Source organism: Pinus tabuliformis, chromosome 9 (assembly GCF_031772625.1).
Source record: "Pinus tabuliformis cultivar Carrire ecotype Pingquan chromosome 9, CPIR1, whole genome shotgun sequence".
In the NCBI taxonomy this organism is placed as follows: Eukaryota; Viridiplantae; Streptophyta; class Pinopsida; order Pinales; family Pinaceae; genus Pinus; species Pinus tabuliformis.
Window position 1 is genome coordinate 1,734,465,150 of NC_142307.1, and position 25,544 is coordinate 1,734,490,693.

Below are 25,544 nucleotides of genomic sequence, written 5' to 3' on the forward strand. Positions count from 1 at the left end.
AAATTGCAGTGGGGTAGTAGTATGAAGTATGACCCGGGTTCCACCGATTGCAATTTGTGATAAGGTCCAGAACTAAAAATATATGTATTGTGTTTAATAACTCCGGCGGGTCTATAAAATGCCTTATGTATATGTGTTGGTTCATTCCACCGATTGTGATTTGCGATGGGGATTCCAGACCCAATATTATATATGCCATGTTTTATACTTCCGGCGGGTCTGCCATATTACAGATTGTTAAGGTTTGGGTTAATACACCAATTGAAAGTGTCGATTGTGATTTGCAATGGGTTTTGGACCTGATGAATTATTAAATACAGATTTATGTCTAATCGAGTCTGTAAGGGAGTCATAAGACCATTGAAAAGGCAAAACCAATGGATTTTAAACAGAGTTAATTCTTTTTTGAGTTCTACGGTAACCGAAGGTTTGCGTCAATTTCACTGTGTAAAGGGAAAAATCAATGTTAGAGACGAATCCAAAGAAAAGGTGATTGCTCAGGTTTCTTTGTGTTCCCACCAATTAGAACACTCCCAACATATATGTGGACCCCTTCCAAAACTTTTGGCGCAGTTTTACATATGTTCTGAGCTCCAATATTTTATATGTAATGAAGTTGAATAATTTCAAATACAGAATAGTTTTGTAACTATTATAAAGAGGTTTATTAGCTATTTCGAGAAATTAGTTTCCAAACCTGATTTGATAGTTAATCAGAGAGGGAAGAGATAAAAGAAAGAATAGGGAATTGTAATGGGTTGTTGGAATTTTGGAGAACCAGAAGACAAGGCCATTATATTCATGAAATAATTGTTGATTAATGAAGAATCAGAAGTTTCCATGCATTCGCTGGGTATGATTTCGTGACTACTCTTTTATGTGCCATCTGATGTTTTCTTCCTTCAAGTATGGTAATGAAGCTACAAGTCTTTATTTTCTTAGGTAGATAAAGTTAAACTTCCTTAAAAGAGCACTCTTGTACTTGAAATTTTCACCTTTCTTTCTAAGTTACAGATAGAAGTTTCTGTGCAAGGTAGCATATTATCTTTAACTTCCCCAAGAGTCATAGATAGTAGGTTCTGTGTTTAACAACATATTGTCCATGATTCAGTTCTCACCTTCATAATTATTCTAAGTTACAGATAGTAGTTTCTGCATAAGGAAGCATAATATTTTTAACTTCTTCAAGCTTTATTCATTTATCATTCATATTCAGGTATCAAATGACATTCTGATATTTCCTTGTCACCTAAGTATTGAGAGTAAAAAACCAAGTCTCCAGGTCCTTCATTTGAGAACACAACATATATCTAAGTGACAAATAAGTGACAATAAATAATATTTATTAATGTCTTAAGCACAATTTCTCTACATCCAGGAAATTGGTTTCTTAAGGTACAACACTAATTATCATCATTGCCAGGGAGAGGAGACATGAACACTTTTACCTAGGTTTTTCAATATTTTCTTCTGGTTGTTCAGTGAGGAGGAAAAACTTGGTTGTTTAGAATAAAAGCAATAAAAGGTGACTACATAATAGTAATAGAGACCACAACTTGCAAAATAATTGAATAAGAACACTTGTCCATAGGTTTATTAAGTTTGAAGTTGATCCTTGTGAGTGACAAGTTTCATCAATTGGTTGTACATTCCTTAATTGGTGACTATATTCCACTTTGAAGTTTTGTTTTCTAGGTTTTAATGGCTCTCCCTACATTCTAAGTCGATAAATTGGATCCATTTGATATTACTAGGATCACTGGCTATCCTCATGATATCCCTGCATTTTCTGCATGGAATGAGTATCTTCTAAAATTCGGTAGAAAGGAATATGAAGATCTGGCTCATCATCTCCAAGAGTTTCATGAAGGCATGGAGCAGCAGGGCATCATTCATGAAGATGTGAAGATGAAGTTGTTTTTGTTTCCTTTGGACCTAGAAGCTAGGGTTTGGTTAAGGTCTCTGCCTTTTGCAAGCATTTCATCTTTGAAAGATTTCCATTCAGTATTCAATTCTTCTTGTAGAATTTATTATCCACACAAGTTTTTTTTTTAAGGTTGCTGTGAATATTATGATGCTAAAGAAACTTTAAAGGCTCAAGATAATATTGTTGATGAAACTAATGATTTTGTTGATAATATATCAGGCATTCATAGAGGTTATAGCTAGATTAATCAAATCCAAACAAACGCATTAGATATAGTAGCAAATATAGTGGTTGCAGGAAAAGCACCAGAGGCATAGCCTATCCAAGACAAGGGAAATGAAAATATGGAATCCTCTCAAAGTCAAACATTGGAGGATATGTGTAATGTAATTAAAACTTTGTCGGATAGGTTGAATAAGTTAGAGTTAGAAAATAAGAATTCTTAGAGACCTACATTATATGCATAGATGAAGACGAACTTGGTATTCAAGGAGAAGAGTACGAATACGATGAGACAGATGCCATTCACGATGAAAATAAAATTGATGAATATTGGAAGCAACTCTCTAATTTTATGCAAACTAAACTACATAAGAAATATGACTTGAGATTGAGGAAAAGATCAAGAAGTCAAGAAAATAAAAGTTAGCAACAAGTTTCAACTTCCTCACCAAAGGCGACTACACAAGAATCTCAGCTTGCAAAACAAGTGAATAAAGGAAATCAAGAGAGTATTCAAATGGAGGAAAATTCAAACATCCATCAAGAATTTTTTCTCAACAGTCGAGAAGAGGAAGAAATAATTAAGTTGCAAATAATTCCCCAGAGTTCCTATTTTGTTAAACTTGATGATCCTCCTACCTATAATGAAAATGGTTTAAACAGGGAACAAGATGAAGCTCTTCAAGCTCATCAGTTAGGTGTTGTACATACATGAAGAAACCAACAAGTGGGATATGTTGGACAGCAATATATTGAGCCATCTATCATAGCGAAAGAGGCTATCTTATGTAAAAAGAAAGCTGATAAAGATATTTTATATCATTGCATAGAAGAACATAATGAGGCCCATGGATCAGAGGTAAACAATCTATTTGAAGTTGATCATATGTCGTATAGTAATGAGAAAAAAAATCTTTCTCTTCCTGAGGCTAGAATTACAAATTATTTTCAATCAAATCTTAGAGATGAAAAGTGGAGACATGAAAGTGAAATAGATCATTTTCTTACAGATGTTGTTGATTGTTCTGTTGAGCATATTATCCCGATAGAAGGTTTATTTGAGCAAGAACCTTCACACATAGAGAATTTCGTTTTTGGAGCTGATCAGGACCATATTTTTTCTTATATTTTTGAAGATCTTGTGGCAGATTACATGGAAGAATTTATCAGAAATCTACACATATCATTTTGTGGATATACTCCTAATTTTTCTTATCATCTATTTTTAAGCATAGTTTACTTTCTGTTCAAGATGAATTCCTTTTTAAATTCTCACTGGCAAAATGGTTCTAGATGAAGCACCCAAATGCTAACCTGACACCATTGGAAGATTGACTTCATCTAATGGAGATCAATCATTTACATATATATGGACTTGTACATAAATAAGCTCAGCTGTTGAGCATTTGGTCTCTAGTTGCAGTTCTTCAGTTTAATCATTAGTTGATGAATAATGGTGACTTTCGCAGTTGGAAACTAGTTTGTGAAGGTGTCAAACTTTAAGATCGTCAGGTTTCAGTTGTCAAATTTCAAGGTTTTCACAGTTCTGGACTCCATGCCCAATTAAGGCTACTGATATATGATTCTCAATATTTTTCTATCAAAGCACAAGCATCCTATCACTGCAGATATCGGCATGGGTTCACTATACAAAATTTTCACACAATTAAGTTGGGCCAAGCAATGTATGACTCCATGCCCGAGGAAAAGGCACTAATCTGCAGTTCTTAGTGCTTCTGTGGAAAAATCACTATCCCCAGGTGGAGCCAGATGTTGTAGCTTATATTGTGATTTAAGCATTATTTATCAGTTTTATCACAATGTGTGGCCTAAAATCACTGCGAGGGTTCAACCTCAATGAAGCTCCTTTATATTCTTTACCCCCTGTAAAGTCTAAAAGTCATGAAGTATTTTGTTTGTTGTAATATATTAAAATCACAAAGAAGCAAGTGTTAAAGAATAGGCCCCCAGTTCAGCTAAGGTTGTGATGCGATCAAATCGCAATCACAAATTGTAGTGGGGTAGTAGTATGAAGTATCACCCGGGTTCCGCCTATTGCGATTTGCGATAAGGTCCAAAACTAAAAATATATGTATTGTGTTTAATAACTCCGGCGGGTCCGTAGAACACCTTATGTATATGTGTTGGTTCATTCCGCCGATTGTGATTTGCGATGGGGATTTTGTACCCAATATTATATAAGCCATGTTTTATACTTCCAGCGGCTCTGCCATATTGCCGATTGTTAAGGTTTGGGTTAATACACCAATTGAAAGTGTCGATTGTGATTTGCGATGGGTTTTGGACCCGATGAATTATTAAATACAGATTTATGTCTAATCGAGTCTGTAAGGGAGTCAGAAGACCGTTGAAAAGGCGGAACCAATGGATTTTAAACAGAGTTAATTCTTTTTTGAGTTCCACGGTAACCGAAGGTTTGCGTCGATTTCGTTGTGTAAAGGGAAAAATCAATGTTAGAGACGAATCCAAAGAAAAGGTGATTGGTCGGGTTTCTTTGTGTTTCCGCCAATCAGAACACTCCCCACATATATGTGGACCCCTTCCAAAGCTTTTGGCGTAGTTTTACATATGTTTTGAGTTTCAATGTTCTATATGTAATAAACTTGAATAATTTCAAATAGGAGACAGTTTTATAACTATTATAAAGTGGTTTATTAGCTGTTTCGAGAAATCAGTTTCCAAAACTGATTTGATAGTTAATCAGAGAGGCGAGAGTTAAAAGCCTGAAAAGGAAATCGTAATGGGTTGTTGGAATTTTGGAGAACGCAGACACAAGGCCATTGTATTCATGATATAATTGTTGATTAATGAAGAATCAGAAGTTTCCATGCATTTGCTGGCTATGATTTTCTGACTTCTCTGTTATGTGCCATCTTATGTTTCCTTCCTTCAAGTATGGTAATGAAGCTGCAGGTCTTTATTTGCTTAGGTAGATAAAGTTAAAGTTCCTTAAAAGAGTGCTCTTCTACTTGAAATTTTCACCTTTCTTTCTAAGTTACAGACAGTAGTTTCTGTTGCAACGCAGCATATTATCTTTAACTTCCCCAAGAGTCATAGATTGTAGGTTTTGTGTTAAACATCATATTGTCCATGATTCAGTTCTAACCTTCATAATTCTTCTAAGTTATAGATAGTAGTTTCTGCGTAAGGCAACATACTATTTTTAACGTCTTCAATCTTTCTTCATTTATCATTCATATTCAACTATCAAATGGCATTCTGATATTTCCTTGTCACCTAAGTATTGAGAGTAAAAAAACAAGTCTCCAGGTCCTTCATTTGAGAACACAACATATATCTAAGTGACAAATAAGTGACAGTAAATATTATTTATTAATGTCCTGAGCACAATTTCTCTACAGCCAGGAAATTGGTTTCGTAAGGTACAACATTAATTGGCATCGTTGTTGGGGAGAGAAGGCAAGAACACTTTTCCCTGGGTTTTTCAATATTTTCTTCTAGTTGTTTAGTGAGGAGGAAATACTTGTATGTTTAGAATAAAAGGAATAAAAGGGGACTCCATAATAGTAAGAGAGACCATAGCGTGTAAAATAATTGAATAAGAACATTGTCCATATGTTTATTAAGTTTGAATCTAATCCTTGAGAGTGACAAGTTTCAGCAGTTGGTTGTACATTCACATCTGTGATTTTAACTTACAACATTAATTGGCCACTCTATTGCACTTTGAAGTTTTCTTTTCTAGCTTTTAATGGCTCTCCCTACATTCTTAGTCCATAAATTTTAGCCTGTTGATTTTACTAGGATCACTAGCTATCCTCATGATATGCCTACATTTTCTGTGTGGAATGAGTATCTTCCAAAATTCAGTAGAAATGAATATGAAGATCTGGCTCAGCATCTCCAAGAGCTTCATAAATGCATGGAGCAGCAGGGCATCATTCATGAATATGTGAAGATGAAGTTATTTTTGTTTTCTTTGGACCTAGAAGCTAGGGTTTGGTTAAGGTCTCTGCCTTTTGCAAGCATTTCACCTTTGAAAGTTTTCCATTCAGTATTCAATTCTTCTTGTAGAATTTATTATCCACACAAGTTTCTTTTTGAAGGTTGTTGTGAATATTATGATGCGAAAGAAACTTTAAAGGCTCAAGATAATCTTGTTGATGAAACTAATGATTTTGTTGATAATATATCAAACATTTAGATAGGTTATAGCCAGATTAATCAGATCCAAACAAACGCATTAGTGATCGAAGAAAATTTGGTGGTTGAAGGAAAAGCACTAGAGGCACAACTTATCCAAGACAAGGGAAAGGCAAAGATGGAATCCTCTCAAAGTCAAACATTGGAGGGTATGTGTAATGTAATTAAAACTTTGTCAGATAGGTTGAATAAGTTAGAGTTAGAAAATAAGAATTCTCAGAGACCTACGTTATATGAAGTAGATGGAGATGAACTTGGTATCGAAGGAGAAGAGTATGAATATGATGAAACAGATGCCATTCATGATGAAAATAAAATTGATGAATATTGGAAGCAATTCTCTGATTTTATGCAGACTGAACTACATAAGAAATAGGACTTGAGATTGAGGAAAAGATCAAGAAGTCAAGAAAATAAAATTGAGCAGAAAGTTTCAACTTCCTCAACAAAGTTGCCTCCACAAGGATCTCAGCTTGCAAAACAAGTGAATAAAGGAAATAAAGAGAGTATTCTGATGGATGAAAATTCAAACATGCATCAAGAATTTCTGCTTAGCATTCGAGAAGAGGAAGAAATAATTAAGTTGCAAATAAATGCCTAAGGTTCCTATTTTGTTAAATTTAATGATCCTCCTATCTATAATGAAAGTGGTTAAAATGGGGAATAGGATGAAGCTCTTCAAGCTCATCAGTTAGGTTTTGAACATACAGGAAGAAACCAGCAAATGGGATATGTTGGACAACAATATATTGAGCCATCTATCATAGCAAAAGAGGCTATCTTATGTAAAAAGAAAGTTGATGAAGAGATTGTATATCATTGCATTGAAGAACATAATGAGGCCCATGTATCAAAGGTAAACAATCTATTGAAGTTGATCATATGTCATATAGTAATGAGAATTTCTTTTTCTTCTTCCTGAGGTTAGAATTACAAATTATTTTCAATCAAATCTTAGAGATGAAAAATGGAGACATGAAAGTGACATAGATCATTTTCTTAAAGATGTTATTGATTGTTCTGTTGAGCATATTATCCCAACATAAGGTTTATTTGAGAAAGAACCTTCACACATACAGAATTTCTTTTTTGGAGTTGATTAGGACCATATTTTTTCTTATATTTTTAAGATCCTATGGCAGATTACATGGAAGAATTTATCAGCACTCTACACATATCATTTTGTGGATATACTCCTAATTTTTGTTGTGAGCTACTTTTATGCATAGTTTACTTTCCGTTCAGGATGAATTGCTTTTTAAATTTTCACTAGTAAAATGGTTCTAATTGAAACACCCAAATACTAACCTAGCACCATTGGAAGATTGACTTCATCTGATGGAGATCAATAGTGTACATATATAGGGACTTGTACATAAATAAGCTCATGTGTTGAGCATTTGGTTTCTAGTTGCAGTTCTTCAGTTTAATCATTAGTTGATGAATAAGGGCGACTTTCCCAGTTGGAAACTGGTTTGCAGAGGTGTTAGACTTTAATATCATCAAGTTTTATTTGTCAAATTTCAAGGTTTTCATAGTTTTAGACTCCATGCCCAATTAAGGCTACTGATCTATGATTCCCAATATTTTTCTATCAAAGCACAAGCATCCTATCACTGCAAATATCAGTGTGGGTCCACTGTACAAAATTTTCACACAGTTAAGTTTGGCGAAGCAATGTATGACTCCATGCCCGAGGAAAAGGCACTAATCTATGGTTCTTAGTGCTTCTGTGGAAAAAACACTATCCCCAGGTGGAGCCAGATTTTGTAGCTTATATTGTGATTTAAGCCTTATTTATCAATTTTATCACAATGTGTGGCCTAAAATCATTGTGGGGGTTCAACCTCAATGAAGCTCCTTTATATTCTTTACCCCCACAAAGTATAAAAGTAATGAAGTATTTTGTTTGTTGTAATATATCGAAATCGCAAAAAAACAATTGTTAAAGAATCGACCCCCAGTTCAGCCAAGGTTGCGATGTGATCAAATCACAATCGCAAATTGCAGTGGGGCAGTAGTATGAAGTATCACCTGGGTTCCGCCGATTGTGATTTGCGATAAGGTCTGGAACCGAAAATATATGTATTGCATTTAATAACTCCAGTGGGTCTGTAGAACGCCTTATGTATATGTGTTGGTTCATTCCGCCGATTGCGATTTGCGATGGGGATTCCGGACCCGATATTATATATGCCATGTTTTATACTTCCAGCGGGTCTGCCATATCACAGATTGTTAAGGTTTGGGTTAATACACGAATTGAAAGCGACGATTGCGATCTACGATGGGTTTCAAACAAGATGAATTATTAAATATATATTTATGTATAATCAAGTCCGTAAGGGAGTTAGAAGACCATTGAAAAGGTGGAACCAATGGATTTTAAATAGAGTTAATTCTTTTTTGAGTTTCGCAGTAACTAAAGGTTTGCGTCGATTTCGCTGTGTAAAGGGAAAATCAATGTTAGAGACGAATCCAAAGAAAAGGTGATTAGTCAGGTTTCTTTGTGTTTCCACCAATCAGAACACTCCCGACATATATGTGGACCCCTTCCAAAGCTTTTAGCGCAGCTTTACATATGTTCTGACTTTCAATATTTTATATGTAACAAAGTTGAATAATTTCAAATAGTAAATAGTTTTATAACTGTTATAAAGCGGTTTATTAGATATTTCGATAAATCAGTTTCCAAAAATGATTTGATAGTTAATCAGAGAGGGAAGATGTAAAAGCCCAAAAAGGGAATTGTAATGCGTTGTTAGAATTTTGGATAACCTGGAGGCAAGGCCATTGTATTCATGATATAATTGTTGATTAATGAAGAATCAGAAGTTTCCATGCATTTGCTGGGTATGATTTTGTGACTTTTCTATTGTGTGCCATCTTATGTTTTCTTCCTTCAAGTATGGTAATGAAGTTGCAGGTATTTATTTGCTTAGGTAGATAAAGTTAAAGTTCCTTAAAAGAGTGCTCCTGTACATGAAATTTTCACCTTTCTTTCTAAGTTACAGATAGTAGCTTCTGTGCCAGGCAGCATATTATCTTTAACTTCTCCAAGAGTCATAGATAGTAGGTTTTGTGTTAAGCAGCATATTTTCCATGATTCAGTTCTCACCTTCATAATTCTTCTAAGTTACAGATATTTGTTTCTGCGTAACACAGCATATTATTTATAACTTCTTCAAGCTTTCTTCATTTACCGTTCATATTTAGCTATCAAATGGCATTCTGATATTTCCTTGTCACCTAAGTATTGAGAGTAAGAAACCAAATCTCTAGGTCCTTGATTTGAGAACGCAACGTATATCTAAGTGACAAATAAGTGACAGTAAATAATATTTATTAATGTCTTAAGCACAATTTCTCTACAACTAGTAAATTTGTTTCTTAAGGTACAATAGAGTCCACAAACCACTTGTTTATAACTTTGTTGCGGTGAATGTACGAGGGTTTGGTTACACTAGGTTGGAATCTGAGCAAGATATCCTATTCCATAAACATTAAATGTCTGATGTTGAAAGTACGCCAACTTAAATTTAAAAGTATGAGTGGGAAGTTTTTATAAATTGATATTTTTGTTTTAATAGAGAGATTTTGTTTATAGGATTTAATTAATAATTATTTAAATTTATTTTTTCTTATAATTTTTTAAAAATATATATTTTGTTGCTTATTTTAATAATATTTGTTTATGGGAGAGACACTCTCTATCTTATTATGGAAGAGATGTTGTAATGCCTTGTTGTGTCCAGTGAACATTTTGACTTGATCAAATTGTATAAAAATAAAAATAAAATAAAATAATTATTAATTATTAATATCTAAACGAGTCTAGATCCATCTTCACTTTGGCTCTACCAAGTGCCGATAAGGTTCAAATCTCTTAAGGTACAAACCTCTTTTAGAGTGAAAGAAGATTTGATCCATCTGGGTTCTTGGTAGATCCGATGTTAAGATGTATATTCGTTGGTTTAAAATGTGTTAGAATGGTTGAATTCAAAACTAAAATTACATACCGTGATGTGGGTGTTAGAATTAGCTTAATAGGAGAAAAGGGTGTCACGGTGGGGCTTCCCCCTGACCCACTACTCTGTATGCCACCACACGAATTGGAATTAAATGTTCCTCATTTACTAATCAATCTAGTAGAGAGCACTTGAAATGTATGACCTCGACTTAGTTGGTGACTTATAGACCCTTCGTGATGCTCTTCCTCGTCAATAACATTTTAGCTCTATTGTTGCTCCTAATGCTGACCATGTCCTTCAAGCAAGAATCTGGACCTTGGGAATTGTTATGTGGCCTTGTTTCGTAGATTTCCCTCCATCTTTGATGAATTTTACTAAAGGTGAGGAACTTTCTTAGTATTTGGAAAAAGTGTTTCCCTCCTGAAAAGATAATTACCTTATTGTACCAATAGTTACTCCATCTCTGATATCCACACTAGTTGAGTATCACTTGTGTTTTTCTTCCTCCTATGGTCATGTCATGTCAGTGAGAACATTGTCATAGAGGAGGGGAAGATGATGAATTACGGGTGTCTCTAGGGCATGATTTTGAGCTGAGCCCTCAACTCATGGATACCAAGAACCCACTCCACCTACAATTCAATAATAAATTCATATTGTTGAAGAGGAAATTTGTGAATAAATGTATGAGGTCCTCAACATAGATGTTATGGTGGGGGTCGTTCCATTGGTGCTAGAGATGGGTAACTTTTGTGGGTCACAAAACGACTACCTTCATATGGTGGAGCTCTATTGGCCTATTAAATTTCTTCGTGGTAAGATTTTTGTGGATAGGCACCAAACTCAAGTCAATATCATGCATATGTTGGATGAGTTGAAGAATCTTTTGCTAGACACCAAACTTGGTAGGATGACTAGATTAGAGATTGTTTCAAGAGCCAATTCCCTAATTCTAGTAGCATGTAAGGTCAAAGGGTATCCTATCAACCTACAAATTTTCTTGTCCTCATAACTCACAAGCTTTCTTTATATTTTGATGTTTAATTTCTAAATTATTATGCTTTCCCTTGGGGTGCCTCTACCACATTTCTGATATTATTTTCAGTTTCTTTAGACAATTTTATTTTAAATTATAGACTCTTATTGCCACTCTCTTGAATGAATTAAAATGTTGTTTTTTCCCATCTATAAAGTAACAACATTTCATTTAACTTTCTCAACCATTCATGAATTTTTGCATTTAGTCTTTCAATTTAAAATCAATACTCTTTTTTTCCTAATCTAATGTGGCTAAAGATATAAATTATCTTAAACACGATATCATTTTTCAAAATACAATACAAATTTTAAAACACAAAAGTATAAAAATAAAATAAAATTACATATTCAAACTTCTTAGTGATTAAATAGAATTATAAATTTTCACAATTTCTATTTTAATTTAAGAAATTAAAAGAAATTATTTTTTCTGATAAAAAAATAAAAATATCCACACATATCAAAATTTAGTTTAATACCTATAATCTCATCTAAGTAAATCATATTGATAAAAAAAATATAATATATAAAACAAATAATTAATATATCTATATATATATATATATATATATAGATATATAGATATAATTATAATTTTTATAATATTTAATAAGTTTAGAGTGATATATATATATATATATATATATATATATATATACATATTTGTTATTAATGATTTTTAATATTTTTGGGTTAAAGGTGATAGAAATATGGATTTCTAGTTTTAGTTAAACAAGTGGGGTTTAATGGGGAGATCGTTTTACACAATAAGGATAATATTTTTTTTTTTTCGGTAAAAACTATGCTAATATATTATGTACAATAGACAAAAGTTACATCATGATAAAACAGAGAGAACCAGGCTCTGGGAATATCATCCAGGAGCAGTTGAGGCTAATAAAAAAACTAACCCATGCAAGGGCGCCAAACAGAGAAGCTAAACCATCCAAAAGAGCAAGCCCACGCAGGGGCGCCAACCAGAAATCCAGATTATCCCACGCAGGGGAGACTAACAGTAACCAACCCATTAATGAAGTTTCAGAGACATCAACACAAAGCATTGATGCCAAGACTAAGCCAAAACAGACAACAAAAGAGACCAGAAGACTAGACAGAAGAGCTATGTGAACCTTGAGCTCAGGCATCACTATTCGTCCATTTGCACCTCCTCTACCCGGCACCAACTGTAAGCTTCCCTTTCAACAGTAGTGGGAGCAGTGTTTTCTGCTTCGCTGGTCTTCTCCCTCTAATCAAGCCTGCTTTTCAAGACATTTTCCAGGTCCGAGGCAGGATCTTTAACATCCTTCTCCGGTTAGTTTCAGGAACCTTTGCTTCTTGCATCGTGCTGTCAGCCTTCCCCTGCCCATGTTCATCCAGGGAGTCATTGTCTTCCTGGGAATTTTCAATGAACAGGACCGAAACATGCGCACTAATCTGCGGATTGTTCATGGAACTGCTAAAATTGAAGATAGTAGAGCCGAAGGCAGGCAAGGCAGCCGAGCTTGATGCACCCGCATCCATGAATTGACTGGAGTGAAGGGGATTAGCTCCAGTGGAGCGTAAGTTATTGCATTGACAACAGTGGACAGGATTATCCGCCTCGTGACTGTGAGAGGTTCCTCCTCTGGAAGTGCCTCGACGGCTAAGCAGATGCTGTCGAGGTCTCACCATTCTTACCGGGGTCAAGGAGAGGAAATTCGAACAGACCACGAAATAATCCAAACAACCAGCTGCCGGAACAGACTGCGGAATGAGCCAGACAGACAGAGAGGATATCCCGGAGGAGACTGAGAGGCAGGGCAACCGAAATTGCAGAGACCTGCTAGAAGGAAGAGCCACCAACATTCCCTAACCATACGCAGCAGCATTGTTTATAGCCTCAACTGCCTTACCTTGGAGCTCACCCGCCATAACTGCGACCTCCGCTTGAGCCGAATTGTCGTGCAGGGCATTTACTGTGCTCTGCAGCATCACCTTATACCAGTCGCTTGCAACACCTATGCCTCCGACGTCTGCCACGTGATGGCATGTGGTCGGCATGTGGCCTGCCGCCCACACCCGTCCCATCCTATCTAACACCCGCATCCAGGGGAACTGCATCTTTTTGGACCAGATGAGAGCATTCTTGAGCTTTGTCATGTGTTAAAATAGTATTCAGCTGCCCTGTGATTAGAGAGTGGTCATTCTCCACCCCCACACTGGCCATGAAGTCGGCAACCTTGTTACCCTCCCTTTTTATGTGAGTGAAGGTGATTGCTCTATTTCTGTCGACCTCATGTTCTATGGCCTCCAGTCTCGCTTCGAGCCTCCAGCTGGTGGCTATTTTCCTGGCATGAGATCCATTTAGGATAATTTTGGCCATATTTATGAGGATCTAAGAGTCTCCTTCCACCTCCAGAGGATGAAAGTTGTGACCCCAAGAAAGTAGGAGTCCATGCCATAGTCCCTCTAACTCAGCTGAGTTATTGGTGTCCCATCCAATGTTTCCGTAATAAAGTATCAGGGGTTCACCTTTATGATTCCTTATTATTCCTCCAAAGCCTGCGAGCCCGGGATTCCCTTTGGAGGCACCATCAAAGTTAAGTTTGAATGTATGCTTTGGTGGGGGATTCCATGTGACTTGTTTTTGAGTATTGCTTTCAGAGTGGTCTTGCTTGTGAGATCCTTGAGTAAGATGTATTTGCCAGTTTTCCATAATGGCTTTCTCATTAGCTAGCGTAGGCCAGTCCTCCTCCTTCCAAGATCTTAGCATAAGAGTCTCTTGAAGATTTCCACAGAGCAGGTTCCAAATATTGTCTATCGAAGAGCGTTGATTTTTGAATATGCGCTTATTTCGTTCCTTCCATATGCTCCATAGGACTAGCCCGGGAACTAGTCTCCATAGATGATTGAGGATTTCACTCTTGTAAGGGTCCCGTTGCCACTGACATATTGAGTTAGTGATTTCATTCTCAAGTCTGCATCTTCTTTGACATCTGAAGCTTGCCTTTTCCCATAGCTGATTGGCCAAGGGACATGAGTCCAGTAGATGTTGGAGAGTTTCCTCATGGGCGTTGCAATTGAAACAAATGGAGGGGCCATGAAATTTTCTGCTCCTAAGCTTGTCCCAAGTTAGAATTCTCTGATGTCCTACCAACCAGAGAAAATGGCAGATTTTAGGCCAGGAGCCAGAGCTCCAGATTTTGCTCCAGATTGGGTCCTGGGGATCGGAATTATTGCAGATGATTTTGTAGGCCTCGGATGTGGTGAAGGCTCCTTTCGGCTGATATCCCCATCTTAGAATGTCTCTGCTTTCATCGTACCTGATTCTTCTTTTGCTCAGTTCCCTATCTAGATCCTTGGTAATTTGGTGATCTTCATTTGTGATTACTTGGTTGCCCGGTTTCCAAATCCTGAAGCCCTTCTCAGTTTCCTGGGTCCAGTACTACCCAATCTTTGCTTGTTGTTGCTCCTCCCTAATGGTGTCCGGTGGCAGGTTAAGTACATGGCTGAGAAGAGGCATTTGATTCCAGGCATCTGTCCAGAATCTAGTGGTGTTGCCGTCTCTTACCTCCCAAAAATTGTGCTTCTGGATCATTTGGTAGTGTTCTCTCGCTGCATTCCAAATTAGCGATCCTTTTTCATTGGGCGTTAATCTGATGAGCTCTTCCTGGGGTTGGTGATTGGCATACTTGGCTGTCCATAATGTGACACAAGGTTTTCCTAGGCGGGTGAACCATTGCCACCATATTTTGGTTCCCATGATGGCATTGCTATGCTCGGGATCTCTAAGGCCGATGCCTCCTTTTTCTTTTGGCTTGCAAACTATGCTCCATTTTACCAGGGCCCATTTGCAATTAGTTGCAATGCTTCCCCATAGGAATCCTCTCTGAATATTCCTTAGTCTTTTTAGGACCCACTTTGGCGCAGCCAGGATGGAGAATAAGTACAGCGGCATTACTTGGAGGACAACCTTTATGAGCACTGCGTGACTGACTAAGTTCAGAGCTCTGTGCGACCATTGGTTGAGACAGGATTTAAGCTTTTCAATTAGGTTGCGCCATGAGGAATGCTTGATGGCAGAGACAGTTAGGGGGGCTCCAAGGTATTTGGAGGGAAGGGTGGCGATAGGGAACCCCAAAATGCAGACTATTGCAGACTTGACAACCGGAGGGGTATTAAAGAAAAAGATCTGCGATTTTGAGTAGTTGATGCTGGTTCCAGAGGCTTCGGCGAAGTCATTGAGCACGGCTTTAAATCTGGAGGCTTCTTGGACGGAGGGGTAGCCGAAGAGCATAGTGTCATCAACAAATTGCTGATGAGAGATGGCAAGTGAATGATGAATGGAGAGGCCTTTGAGCTGATGTGAGTGCAGGGAATTTTTAATGTGATGTCCCAGGCCTTCAGCCATTAATACAAAGAGGAAGGGGGATAGGGGGTCACCTTGCCTTATACCCCGGGAGGGGGAGAAGGGGCAAGAAGGGATCCCATTCACGAGAATGGAGAAGCAAGTGGAGGAGATTAGACTCATAATCCAACGGATCCATGTGGGACTGAATCCGAAAGCAATTAGCATTTGTTGTATGTATGTCCAGCTGAGCTTATCAAATGCTTTGGAAAGATCAAGTTTTAGGAGCATACTTGCTTGATTTGAATGCTTGAGAGTGTGTATGATCTCATGCGAGAGGATGATGCCGTCCATAATCTGTCTCCCTTCCACATATCCAGACTATTCCTGAGAAATGAGCATTGGCAAGAGGGGCTTTAACCTGTTTGCAATGACTTTAGATATGACTTTGTATATTACGTTGCAGAGGGCAATCGGTCTGAATTTGTCCGGAGTGATTGAGTCCTCCTCTTTGGGGATTAGGGCAATGAAAGTGGAGTTAAGAGAGGGAAGCAGCCAGTGATATGCTCGCGATTACTCTACCACTTGCCAGACTTCCAACCTTATCAGCTCCTAGAACTTGTGAAAGAATGTGGTGGTGAAGCCGTCTGGTCTGGGAGCTTTTCCATCTTTAAGCTGAGCCATAGCAATGTCCACTTCTTGTGTTTGAATTGGACAGAGGAGGAGTTCATTGTGCTCCTCCGTGATTAGTTTTGGCACCTTGTGTGTGATTCTTTCAATTGCAGGATGTCTGTTGATTTCAGGCTCTTGATGGACTTGCTTGAAGTGATTGAGGAATTCCTTCTCAATTTCCTCATGCTGTTCAACCCTTTCCCCTCTTGGTTTTTCTATGAAAGGGATATTATTGCGCATTCTTCATTGAATAGTGGTTCTGTGGAAGAATTTAGTGTTTCGTTCTCCCTCTTTCAACCATCTGATCCTGGATTTTTGCTTCCAGTATATCTCCTCCTGCTTTCTTCTCTCCTCCAGCTGATTGTGGATGTGCTGCTCCTGCTCAAGGGTTCTTTCTGTGTGGCCTCCTGTGCTTATTTCTTGCTGTAATTCCGCCAGAGCTTTTTGAAGATCATGTTGCGCCTTGAAGATGTTTCCGAAGGTCTCGCTATTCCATCGCTTAAGATTGAATTTTAGATGTTTGAGTTTCTGTTGGAACTGGAACATCTTGGAGCCTTCTAGACGGTTAAAGGTTGTCGATGTTGAGTGAACAAAGTCTTTGAAGGAGGGATGGGTAAACAAGAATTCCTCGAAGCGAAAAGGTCTTCTTGTGGTGCTGCCAGGACGTTGCCATTGAAGAGCAATAGGGCAATGATCGAATCCTGAGTGTGGAAGTATGGCCGCTAAAATGTCTCCCCCTAGATGAATCGAGTTGTCTAAAATTAGAAACCGATTCAGTTTGGAGGCTATTTGATGCTTGCCTGCTCTTCGGTTGCTCCACGTAAAAGTGCCATTACAGAAATGCAAATCTATCAGGGATGCATTCTGGATGAAGTCTTTGAAATGGGTGTTTTCCTGTTCCAGCCTGTTTCTGCTTCCAATCTTTTCCTCCAATTTTTTTATCATGTTAAAATCCCCCCCTATAATCCAAAGTGGGTACCTTCTATTGAAGTTTAGAGCTTCTAAGGTGTGGAGGAGAGCAATTTTTTCCCCTGCTTCCTGAGGGAAGTAGACATTCGAGAGATTCCCATGAATATTAGTGCCTATAATGTGGAATGCGGCCTGGATTAAATTATGAGAAGCGTGAAAGTCCGAGAGAGTAAGTGCTTGAGAGTTCCACGCAATGGCTAGCCCTCCAGATGCGCCAGATGCATCCACAGCCACCGATTGACATCCTGGCCAAGCCTTAGAGAGGATAGTACCTAGAGTTGAGTTGTTACATTTTGTCTCTTGGAGAAAGCATATTTGCGGCTTTTCCATTTTTATTATATTTTTTAACATTCTGAGTTTTCCTGGGCTATTGAGCCCTCTTAGGTTCCATGAAATGAGCTTCATGATTCACTATTGGTGGACTGCTTATAGTACTTCATAAGCTTAGCATACCTGCCTGAGTCCACCAGGATCTTCCCTATCGCTATTGTTCTTTGGAGATCAGTTCTTCTTCCCCTTTTTTTGGAGTCTTTTGGAGTAGGGCCTAAATCCCATTGACTTCCTAATTGGATGCCGAGTTGATACTGTTGGTAGGCTCAGGAAATGACCACTTCCAGTTTGTTAAGCTGAAGCTCTGGGATACTTTCATAGGCTTTCTTTTTGCATGCTGCTTCTAGTTCTAATATATCTAGTCCATTCAGATCTATGCTTTCTGGTTCTTCCTCCATTCGTTGCACCTGGTTATTTTCTTCTGAGGGAATATCTAAGCTTTGGAGGGGGTCCGAAGATCTGTGAACCTCCATTTCATTGTCTTTTTCTACCTGCTTCTCTTTGCTTTCAATGGGGTTAACTAGGGTATCTTTGGATGATGGGGGTTCAGAGGAGCGGGCTGAAGGAGGTGGCTGGGTGGAGGAGGAGGGGAGAGCAGAGTTTGGTATTGAGGATGGGTTTTGCTCTTCCGTAGATTGAGATAGGATTCCAAAGCTATTTCTGACCGCTGGATCAGAGGTGTTATTTTGCAGGGGCTTCTTCCCTGTTGTTGGTTTTTTATGCGCTCGTTTGTGGGTAGGGGCTTTGGTGAGGCCATCATGGGGTAGAGAGTCAGAGGGGCAGGAGCATTAGCTTTAAAATTTAGGGGACAATCTCTGAAAAGATGCCCTATGGCATGGCATTTACGGCATCAAAACGGGACATGTTCATAGTCTAAGGGTTGAATCCATTCATAGTCATGGTGAGAGAGACTTACCGATTCTGGCAGAGCTTTGTCCAGGCGCATGAAGACACAGATGCGGGCGTAAGATGTGTATCTACGCACTTTCATTTCTTCTGCTGCCTTTATGTATTCCCCCAGACCATTTCCTATATTTCTCAGGATATCTTCATCCCAGTACTCATCTGGAAGTGAGTACAGTCTTATCCAGACTGGTGCCCAAGTGAGGTCCTCCTTATCCGGGTTGAATCTGGGTGCCCAGTCCCTTAAGTATAGGCCAGCTGAGTTGAAGAAGTAGGGTCCCTCAACCAGGATTCTGTATTTGTCTTCCAGGCAAAAGAAGATCATTGTAAAGAATCCTTTTGGGCCTAGCTGCAGAGTCACATCTCCTTTAGGCTTCCACTTCGCTGCTATCCAACTGTATAGGGCTTTTTCCGTCGGCCAGAACCCTATAAATTTTCCAATGAGCGCATGATCTGTCATAAATTGGATTCTTTCTTCTATTTTTTCTCCCGGCAGTTCGATTCTGGGTCAATTTGTTGCTATTGGTTTGCAGGTGGTCGAGGAGACCTTCGGGGTTCCATCTGGTCGGTTATTCCATCCTGATTCTTCTTCTGTCTTATTTTCCGGTTTGTCTTTTCCAATGCTCTCGTGCAGGCGTGGGATTTCCTGGTTGATCACTTCCTCACTGACTGAGCCAAATAGTATTGTCCTTTCAGATTTGTTCTGCAGATTACTTGCTTTGGGGGAGGGCGTTGAACCCCCCCCTGTGGATTGTCCATTTGCCCTTCGATCCTTCACAGAGCAGTTAAGCAGCGTCAGGGCAAGAGGTCAGGTCCGTGATGGTTGTCTAAGCAGAACAGACTGCGCCGTCTGAGAAGAGTACAGAACCCTAGCAGTCGAGTTCCAACGCCTTTTTTTTCTTTCTAAGGATAATATTAAAAATATTATGAAATGAAAATTTAAGGAGAAGTTATGAAATGATTAAGAATTCCAGGGAAAAAAGAAACTAAAATATTCTAAGTAGAGGATAAGTAAAATCAACTAAATAAAAGTCTTTTATTATTATTATTATAATAATCACAATATCATAGTTATACAACAAGTTAGACATTAAGATAAATTGACTATCAAATGAATCTAACTAACATTGTGAATAGAAATTACACAGTAAAATTAGGAGCTAAATCTAACTATATATTATTGCATCTCATTATGAATATTCACTACATTACATTATATATTTTTTCCCCGAAGAAAAAAGTCATAACTTTCATTATAGAGTGAAAATTACATTTTATATGTGTACTCAAGTGCACTCCAAAATTGGCTATCAAATCAAAAAAGGGGACTAGTAAGTCCTTTCTTCTTGCCCTAAAGACAAAAATGTCTATCAACTAATATGCATGAGAAATATAAACAACCATAAGATACATGACCCCTTAGTCATCTCGGACTATATTTGGAATAATCATAAATAAATAAAATTAAGTCTGTAGCAATTATGTGGTCAGATTCAGGCCCTCTATGAAGGGTGTGTGATAATTTTGAGAGACATGAACATCCATTTGTTCAGTGATTTTCTGAATGCCTAGATTTTGTGAAGCACCTCCTTGAGATAAAGTGTCTGCAATGGTATTTCCTTTCCCATAAATATGAAAACACAAGATGTCATCAAAAAATTATTTTATATGTAAGATCTCTTCAATGATTGGGAACAATGTGTGCATGTAATATATCGATGTCTCATTAAACCAATTTATTACAATCTTTGAACCACCAAAACTCTGCAACATGCGAACACACTTCTTAATAGAAAAGAAGAAAGAGAAGAAGCTTGATGCTCATAAGTTTAGAGTAATTATATGTGCCACGACCCAACCTACTCTAAATCTTGAAAAAATCATCTTTCTATAAGACAACCTCCATCCCCCCACCACCTTCACCTCCAGCTAGGGAGGCCATGTCAAAGAAATCTTAGGGGTATGATTGATTAATAACTTCAACAATGATATTTTAAGGGTGGTGGGCAATTTTAGCTACAAATATAAGAGAAAAAGTGGCAATAGCCCATGCAACAACCTTGTTAGGTGTATTATATTTAACTTGAAATATTTTAGAGTTCCTTGAGAGCCATATACCCCTGCAAATGAGAGGTAGTAAGAACCTATTATTTTTTGGGCTTGCTTGTGACCACCAAAGTTGCAAAGCATCTTGATAAGATGCACCCTCCCAATTTGAGCTTATACCTAAGGAAGTCCTAACAAAGTGCCAAACTCTGAGTGTAAAGGGATAGGATAGGAAAAGATGATCTAGTGTTTCCTCATAATTTTCCACAAGGCACACAATCATGATTGATACAGCCCAGCCTGCTCCCAAGCCGCAATTACCAGGATCTTCGATCACCACGCATGTAAAACATGCACCTCAATACACACCAGAGCGTACACTTAAATTTCTGGAAGCTTATTTCAGGATGTTATAATCTCATGCTTTATAACCATACTTGTTTAACTCACATCGCTCTTCATAAAACTCTTAAAAGAAACATATTAAAAATGGACTTACTCACACAATATATTTATGTATGTATTCACGACGCACATCCACACCAAATCCTCCCCTCGGCGCTGGTTATAGGCGGAAAGTCATCCTGGTAAAGGTTCGGATTGACAGCTATGTATATATCCCCTATTCACTTTACCACTCTCGGCCAGTATATATGTATGCAACGCCTTATATATATATATATAGCACTTTAATTGGGTTTGCCGATGTATAACCGAACCTACATCGCCTTATATATATTCCGCATTTAATTCGAGGTTGGCCGATGTATAACCGAACTGCAATCGCTCAACCAGAAGTGTCTTGAGCGAACCCGATACCCTTATCATCGATGGTTAAAACTTTGCTAGTTCCTCTTTCTCGCCGGTCGATGTAACGAGCCGCTCCCTACTTTCGAACGGATGACACTGTCTATATATTTTGTCACAGGTTATATCTATTCGGCTTTCAATTTCGAAACTTTATAATTCACACACAGCAACCTTCGAAACCGATGCACATATGCACACAATGGACAGCTTCAATCATAACTGAGATGGAACGCAAGAATTTAGTGAGGACAGGTTTGCTCTCAGCGGTATATCTGCAAAGGGAATCACCTTTATAACAAACGATTCAGGGCGATCTCTATCACATAGAGCCACGCATCAACAGTTAACACATACACCAATTGCGCACTGGAAAAATAAGAACCATTATCACTTCATGCAAATTCAATGTCACATGACATCGGTTTCTGCAACCATATGCAGAACCATATCTAAAAATTGATTGAACGCCAATATGCTCATACATAACTGAATTCAACATATTCATATTTACATAAAAACAAGCATTCACACAGAGTTTCTATTAATGGCCCGATATGCAAATCTATGGCCCTTTTACAAACTGCCCGAAGGCTCCCAAGGAGAATCATTGCTCACTCCTCACACTCACTCCTCCCTCACTCCTCCTTCAATGCCTTTGAGGCTCCATAATTTATTAAACTTAGCATGATAAAAAATCCTAAAATCACTCAACTAAAAACTCTAAAACTCTACATGCAATGCATACACATGGCAAAAGCATCTCCTCAGCTTTATTCCGTCTTTTTCCCTGTTCTAAAATAGAAAAGCTTTCCTTATCGCTTAAAGTTCCATATCCATTCCTTTTATGCCTAAAAGATCTCCTAGTTTTATTTATTTATTTTGAAAATATCTAATAAAAGCCTAAATATTAAACTAATTCCACAACTGTATGAACCCTGTCTATTATTTACAATAAGTTCCTTTTTGGGCTTGATGCTCCCGCATCATACTCCCAAGGTAGAAAATTTTCATGATCTCCTCATCATGTGTTTAGCTCTATGTTTGCCTGGATCCCATATCTTGTACTGTAATTTTCCATTTGCCGCTGCTTCTATCTGTTGTTCTTCTCCAGGTCTCCACACTTTATGCTGCTTTGCTCCACTAGCTGTACTCTTGCAATCTTCTGTTGTCTTCCTCTTGCTGCTTCTGCTACTTCCCTTCTTTGCTGATGTCTTTTTCTAAGACACTTTCAGCATGATTCTTCTGATTAATTCAATTTCCTTGTCCAATAAATCTTCAAGTTGTTGATTTCTTGCTTCTATGCTGGTCTCTGTTCTGACTGCCACCCGATCATCCACCCCTTCTTGTCTTCTGGAACAGAGAACTTCTTTTCCCTTCAATTGACTGTTCAGCTGAGTCAAATGTTTCTCAGCACCGGCGACCATACCTGCATTCACAGAACACATGTTAAAATTAAAATCACAAGGCATCAGTGCCTTACTTCCCTCTGCCAGCATCTCAGTATGCTGTTCCATCCCAATCAGCACATCAGTATGCTGATTCTCTCTGCCCAAAGAATTCTCTAAAGAACTCTTAAGACTATCAACCAGTCTTCCTCTCATACCATCTGTTTCCATGATGTCTTTCTCCTTTTGTTCACTGTACTGAACTCTTTCTTCTGCAATCTCTTTGTCATACTCTGGATTCTCCAACAAATATTCTAATAATGCAATTTCTCTGTAGCATTGCTGAAGCATATCATCATCACCTGCATTCATACATAAACTTCCAGTTTTAACAGACTCAACTGTTGCTTCACTTATCCATGCTAGAGACTGATCCACTTCTTCTGCATGCATATGAGCTTCCTCTTGTACTGTAACAGTCGCACAAGGTTGCACATCCTCTTCAGTAAAACCTGTAATCACATCACAATTGTCAGCTACAAAAATACATGGTTTTACATTATCCATCTGATCTGGATTTTCCCAATAACTCAAGAAATCATCAATGATCTTCTCCTCTATCTTCATTTCCTCCTATGATCTTGTTATCTCAGCATCGATCTGAACAGTCTTCAGATTCAACTCTTCTTGAACAAACTTCAAAATTTGATCATCTTCCTGTATTGTACCTGTAAACATACACAATTCATTAGTTTTAAAACGACAAGACTTTTCAGTCTTGACTGCTTCCTTCAACATTTTTCTTTTAATATATCTGCATGTGGGAATTTCAAACTCCAACTCTGGCGCAAGAACTCTAAGTCCCTTTTTCAACAAGGCAATCACAATTTGCCTCAACCTCCTCTGCCCCAAATCACTCTCTTTCCCTTCAGTGGAGAGATCCATTTTCCTTTCCGATTTCCCCGCTCTTGTAGCCATTTTTCTAGTACCTGCAATTGTACCTTTATCTCTACAATCTCTCTTTTTCGAACCTCTGCAATCATTTCATCTCTGTGGCATTTCTCTGAACCTCTTCTTCCTCTAGAAAAACTCTCTCTACCTCTGGCAGACTGCTTCCTCGTAAGTTTTCTATTCACCATGAGTTGTACTAGCCTCTGCAACAGCAACCTCTCTTGCTGCAACTTACCTCACCGAGCTCTCCTCACTCAGTCTTTTGGTAAGTACTGGTTCACTGCCTCTGGAACCTCTTGAGCACTCCTCTGCTCTCTCTAGGCTATCTCTTCAACTCACCTTCTTCTTCTTCTTCACTGCAATTGTCCTCCCTATCCAGCCTTCAGCTGAATGCTAGGTTCACTGCCACCGTCTCTGCAACCATAAACTTCATTTACAAATTCCAAATCAGAAAAATAATCTCACCTCTTAAGATCCTGCATGATCTTGTCTTCTTTCCTCTTCCGCAATCCTGTTCACTTGTGTAGTTTGCATATCAGATTAAAAATCATTCATCCCAATTCAGTTCTCAAAAAAAACAAACATCTTCAGTTGAGCATTCTAGCTCTGATACCACCTGATGCAGCCCAACCTGCTCCTAGGCCGCAATTACCAGGATCTTCGATCACCACGCATGTAAAACATGCACCTCAATACACACCAGAGTGTACACTTAAATTTTCGGAAGCTTATTTCAGGATGTTATAATCTCATGCTTTATAACCATAATTGTTTAACTCACATCGCTCTTCATAAAACTCTTAAAAGAAACATATTAAAAATGGACTTACTCACACAATATATTTATGTATGTATTCACGATGCACATCCACACCAAATCCTCCCCTCGGCACTGGTAATAGGCGGAAAGTCATCCTGGTAAAGGTTCGGATTGACAGCTATGTATATATCCCCTGTTCACTTTACCACTCTCGGCCGGTATATATGTATGCAACGCCTTATATCTATATATATATATATATATATATATATATATATATATATATAGAACTTTAATTGGGTTTGCCGATGTATAACCGAACCTACATCGCCTTATATATATTCCGCATTTAATTCGAGGTTGGCCGATGTATAACCGAACTGCAATCGCTCAACTAGAAGTCTCTTGAGCGGACCCGATACCCTTATCATCGATGGTTAAAACTTCGCTAGTTCCTCTTTCTCGTCGGTCGATGTAACGAGCCGCTCCCTACTTTCGAACGTATGAAACTGTCTGTATATTTTGTCAAAGGTTATATCTATTCGGCTTTCAATTTCGAAACTTTATAATTCACACACAGCAACCTTCGAAACCGATGCACATATGCACACAACGGACAGCTTCAATCATAACTGAGATGGAACGCAAGAATTTAGTGAGGACAGGTTTGCTCTCAGCGATATATTTGCAAAGGGAATCACCTTTATAACAAACGATTCAGGGCGATCTCTATTACATAGAGCCACGCATCAACAGTTAACACATACACCAATTGCGCACTGGAAAAATAAGAACCATTATCACTTCATGCAAATTCAATGTCACATGACATCGGTTTCTGCAACCATATGAAGAACCATATCTCAAAATTGATTAAACGCCAATATGCTCATACAGAACTGAATTCAACATATTCATATTTACATAAAAACAAGCATTCACACAGAGTTTCTATTAATGGCCAGATATGAAAATCTATGGCCCTTTTACAAACTGCCTGAATGCTCCCAAGGAGAATCCTTGCTCACTCCTCACACTCACTCCTCCC

General features: G+C 38.2%; 1 protein-coding gene across 1 annotated transcript; it reads right to left on the reverse strand.

Moving 5' to 3' along the window:
* Positions 1 to 16,585: 16,585 nt before the first annotated feature.
* Positions 16,586 to 17,641, reverse strand: LOC149155639 (uncharacterized). Its single transcript, XM_089444476.1, has one exon. It carries the CDS (start codon positions 17,639 to 17,641, stop codon positions 16,586 to 16,588), a length of 1,056 nt encoding a protein of 351 aa, XP_089300602.1.
* Positions 17,642 to 25,544: the final 7,903 nt, after the last annotated feature.